At 27.7% G+C, this 5228-nt stretch overlaps 1 protein-coding gene across 1 annotated transcript; it reads right to left on the bottom strand.

Moving 5' to 3' along the window:
- Window positions 1-1634: 1634 nt before the first annotated feature.
- Window positions 1635-3330, bottom strand: LOC136066555 (uncharacterized). Its single transcript, XM_065771028.1, has 2 exons — window positions 3120-3330; window positions 1635-2002 (listed from the first exon to the last, which is right to left on the bottom strand). The coding sequence occupies exons 1-2, from the start codon at window positions 3328-3330 to the stop codon at window positions 1635-1637; spliced, it is 579 nt and encodes a 192-aa protein (XP_065627100.1).
- Between the last annotated feature and the right edge of the window lie 1898 nt (window positions 3331-5228).

The raw sequence follows: 5228 nt of genomic DNA, 5'->3' as shown, positions 1-5228 counted from the left end.
GATGATTTTTTTCCTGGGCATAAAAAAAGATGAAATTTTGGGTCAATTTAAGAGTCAATACTCAATATGACAAATAATTGTTGGCAGTGAATCCTTGAGTCGATGACAAAGGACCATTTTAGAGTCAATAATAATTTGTGTGTAATAAAAACAACCCTATTTAATAATGGCCCAGTAGCCTTCAATGATGTGTAAGTAAGATGGTAGTAAGCCAAATAAAATTCACACATGCCTAAGAAAAAGACACTGCGTGTATTTTTCAAGATAGTGAAATATAATTAATAATTTACATTATTATTAATAATAAGATGAAAATTTTAGATTTATGGTACATCTTTTTTGGTAATTCAGTTGTTATAATAAAAAGGGGAAGATTTGAATTATCTTTCTCCTAAAAAAGATCAAGTATGTCATTGAAATATAAAATTCTTGACAATTTATAGCACATCTAGGATGCCCAAGACAATACCAAACATAACATTATACAACACTTCTTTTTATGCTATATTTATTTGAAAAGAAAGACCCAAAAATAGGTTATATAGAATACTTTGAAAAGTGCTTTTTGTGGTCGTCTCCACTTAATTTGAAGAAAGTGTAATACTAAAAGTGAGAGATATGTAAAGAAAATGATTCTCTCCATTTCAAATGGAACAATTTCATACCTCAGATTAAATTTTACAAATCTAAAGGTATAGATACTATCAGATTATTTTAAATTTTAAATAATGTGATTGTCTATACATTATTAGATCTAAAAAATAATAAAACATTAATTGTATAATATATGAAATGGAGAGAACTTTGATGTAAATTTTTTCTGTTCTTTTTTATTTTTTTCAAGCATTATTATCTAGAACGTTAAATATCCCTTATTAACCAATTCTTTTACGCAATATTTGTTTTTGCTTATAAAAAATTCTACAACTTTTATTTTTTATTTTTATACAATCTAGAGTTTAGGAAAATGATAAGTTCTCTTAAATTTATATATATATATATATATATATATATATATATTTATTATGTGTTTGAGTTTATCTTAATTAAGTCTCCTGATTATTGTATCAATACCATAACTCAGTTCCCAACAAAAATTATTGGTTTTGCCCGTGTTATTAAAAAACGTAAGAACACTAACTAATATCTTTTTTTTTTTTTTTTTTTTTTTGAGAAGGAACACTAACTAATATCAAATGTCAAGAAAAGATATGTTTTTTATTAGAATAAATCTAACATATGTAGTGAGGATATTAATGGCCTATTGTGTTTGAATTTTTCAAGTGGTTTTAAAAAATATTTTCAAGTGGTTTAAAAAATATATTTCAAGCGGTTTAAAAAAATATATAAAAATAATTAAACTTGATTTATATCTTTCTTGGTTAACCCAAAATAAATAAATAAATAAGATAAGATAATTTGTAACGTGAAAAGTCCATAAAATTTACAACTAAAGATACATAGAGAGGAAAAGAAGAACTTCAAAGAAGCTAAATCAAACAGACCCATGGATGGAAAGTTGTACATAGAGTAGCTGTACCACGACAGTTTTATGGCCTAATAATACAGAATCGGAACATGCTAGACGTCTTCTGAACTTTAATTTTTATAGAATTGATGGAAATTCAACATTTTCACTTGGGAATCTCACTTTTACAGTTTCTGCAGAAATTCCCACTTCTACATTTGTCACACAGATTCTCTTGCTCTTGATCTGCATTTGCTTTGAACTTGACCATATAAATCAAAACTCGTAGCACAAAAGGCAAAGCAGCTGCTATGAGGATGAACCGAAATCTATAAGAATAATCAGCTGGCGTGACAGCAAATATGGCCGATGCGTAAGTTGCAAGCATTGAAGCTGTGGCAATCAATACTTCTAAATGGAAAGGTAAGTTATATGTGAGAACCATAATGACAAGAACCGAAGTGGAAAGTGCCAGAGTGTTACAGATCAAGAAAACATAGAAGTCGGCTTCTCGAGACGCATAAATGGCCGTCCCTACAACATGTCCTTTAAGTAGACATGGTAAAACGGGCGAGTCGGGTCGGGTCAATCGGGTTACGGGTCAAACGGGTCACTGGTCAAAATGGGTCATTTTAAGCGGATCAAAATCGGATTCGGGTCAATCGAGTTGCAGGTCGGATCAGGTCGGGTTGGGTTGACTTGAATTTTTCACGTGAAATTTTAAAAAAAAAAAATTTATAAAGAAAACAATATGTATCTGCCATTTGAAAAGTTATGTAACAAATTATTTGTTGTAAAATGCATTATTTTGAATTCACCACTTATATCAAGAATGAACTCAGTTAAATTTATTAATACTTTTTCAATAATTTTAAAATTATACAAATCCTAACATTACTATCTAAAACAAAATAACACAAAAATAAGTAAAACAAATACACAAGTTTTATTTCTACACAATATCAACATTCCAAAATATAAAACAAAATTATAAATGACTTATTGGATAACTCATTTGATAAAGAATAAAAACATATAAGAAATTTACAATCTTGAAAATTAATTTTATAATCTATTATCAGTTGTGGTTGACACTCTATTTCAATTTGAGATATACTCTAAAATTTAATAGCTTACTTATTTATACATGGTCTCTTTTATGAATATCATATTATTATTAAGCAACACACACTTTAGGAAATATCATAACTTATTTTGAAAAGCCGTTTATTTTGGACATAAATTACTAAAAAATAGGTCTAATTATTCATAATTTATGCTAATTTGATACTTTAGTTTCATTATTTTCACACTTGTGAATGTTTCTCACATGTCTACAATTTTAAATCTATATTTTTAACTCTACTGTAACCAGATTATCTTGGCATGTACTTTGCTATTTGACATCTAAAAATATTTACTCATTACAGAATGTTCAATCATTTAACTTTTAATTAATTTGCATGTAGTTATGTAAATGTATCAATTGTTTCCTTAAAGTTCACAATAAACAATTAAACCAATATTGTCTTAGTTTTACTATTTTTTTACCCAAAAAAAAAAAATTTTTTAAAAAGGGCTCAGGTTCGGGTCGGGTCGCGGGTTAGATCGGGTCGGGTCAGAAAATTCTGTTCCATTTTGCCATGTCTACCTTTAAGTGTTCCATTCGTTTCAATAGTATCTTGCCAAACTCCGCCAGGAGGGTTAACCCCAGATTGAAAAGTCACTGCTGCAATTAGAGTTGCAACTATCAAGAGAATGTTTCGGACATCGCCTGTCCCATCCTTCTTTGGGTTATATGCGAAGTCTATAAACCAGCTCTTGCTTCTCTGAAGTTTACCAAGTTGAACGCAGCTAGCCATTAATTTTTCTCAAGCAATAACAATGTATCGATGCGTCATGCTTGTGTCCCTAGACTTATCTATATATAATAGCTCTCACTCTCTGATTGTCCTCTTATCTTTTCCTGCTAATTGGACCCAAATGTTTGTCCGTTATCAAAAAAAGTACATATATGGTGTATGTGCTTCACATGGGCTATCCATATCTATTCCATGGTTTTGAGACTTTTGAATAATTACAGTCAATTTATATCCAATTTTACATGTTTAAATACATATTACCCTATTCATATAACAAAAAAAAAAAAAAAAAGACATATTAATTACCCTATTACTCAAAAGAAAGGTGATTGAATAATGTTCTTAGCTGTATGGTAACATTTGAAATTTTAAGTAAATAAAAAAATGAAAAATATTTTTTACACTAATTTCCGTCGACTATTTCACACATATATTTATTATTGATGTGAGAATATCTATGTGTCAACACATAAAAGTGGATGTGAAATAATGAAATGTATGAAAATCATAACCTAATAATAAATAAATAAATAAAGATGTTAATACCATAGAAAATAAAGAATGGTTGAATGGAAAATCACAATGTACTTTCTACTTTCCAAGGATGTTTTTTTAAGGTTAAATAGAGAATGTAGAGGGAAATTTATGAATTATTTTCTTCACTCTCTCTTTTCTTTTCTTTTTCCCATCTCATTAAGTTGAAATTTTTCTCTATTTTTTTTTTTCAAAAGCAAACCCGCAATACATCATTGTTACATTTATCATCTGCCTAGTATGACCTTAGAACTAGAGGATGATAATTAAAATCGATCGGGGCAGGATTTTTTATTCTTACATTTTAAATATAATTTTCTTATAACATTTAAATAAGTTATTAATTAAAAAACAATCCACTTCATGAAAGTGGATAGAATGTTCGAATTCATATAAAATGAAAGTTGAAGGATGAAATTGAAATTGAAAAAAAAAAAAAATAGGGTACAAAAAAATGTGTTGAACTAAAAAGCATAATTTACACTTAATTTAACTTAAAATCAATTAGACATATGGTGATCAATTTTTATTACAACTTCACCTTTGTCTATCAAGTAAAGGCCCCCATATTTTGTATGGGACCAATTAATAACCAAAAAGAGTTTAATTAGATAAGTTTAAAATTTTAATTTTAATTAATAATTGAATAAGTTTTAGTTTTATCTGTAGGTCTGAAAGGTGCATAGTTGAAATTGGACAAAACCAAACTCCTTAAGACAACATTAATTTTACTACTCATACCGTCATACCAAATAGGTATTTTATTTTAAATTTGAAATAAATTTTCTTTACCACATGCATTATTTAATTATTACATAAATGGTATAGAACCACTAAAGAATTGCCACATATTATCTTCACGAAAATAATAAATTAAGTAGAACTTTTATAAAATGTGTATAATTTATTTGTGATCTTAATATTTTTTCAAGAGACTACCGATTACTTAGAGTTCTTTAAAGACTCCTCCTCCTCCTCCTCTCTCTCTCTCTCTCTCTCTCTCTCAGGGAATTAATACTATTAAAAATTTTAATAAATATATAAATAACATTTATATTATTAATAATTAATCAATTTTTTAGCAGGGGGCCTTAGCCTCAATATGATGAGAATTGCACAAATTAGCAAATAAACTTGATTAGTTCATAATCTAAAACAATTATCTAATTTTCTAGCAACATAATCCCAAATTTTGATTGTGTTTGTAAAGACTCTTTCCGTACAGATTAACATTATATTGAGCATAAAAATAAAATTTCTTGCATGCATAAGAAAATTTTAGATATTTCAGACAAAAAATTTTTTTACATTATATATAAAATTTTCATTGTGTAATCATCTGCTACTAAATTTTGATAAATTCT

This window comes from Quercus suber, unplaced genomic scaffold (assembly GCF_002906115.3).
Source record: "Quercus suber isolate HL8 unplaced genomic scaffold, Cork oak 2.0 scaffold_38, whole genome shotgun sequence".
NCBI classification, from domain to species: Eukaryota; Viridiplantae; Streptophyta; class Magnoliopsida; order Fagales; family Fagaceae; genus Quercus; species Quercus suber.
Note: the sequence above shows the minus strand (reverse complement) of the source record. Positions and strands in the feature narration are given on the sequence as shown.

What these genes read in the sequence shown, in the direction of transcription:
- LOC136066555 (XM_065771028.1), bottom strand. Translation starts at nt 3,330, where the DNA reads ATGGCTAGCTGCGTTCAACTTGGTAAACTTCAGAGAAGCAAGAGCTGG. An exon ending in AACGAATGGAACACTTAAAG is followed by an intron (nt 2,003 to 3,119) that starts GTAGACATGGCA and finishes GACATGTTGTAG; the next exon opens with GGACGGCCATTTATGCGTCT.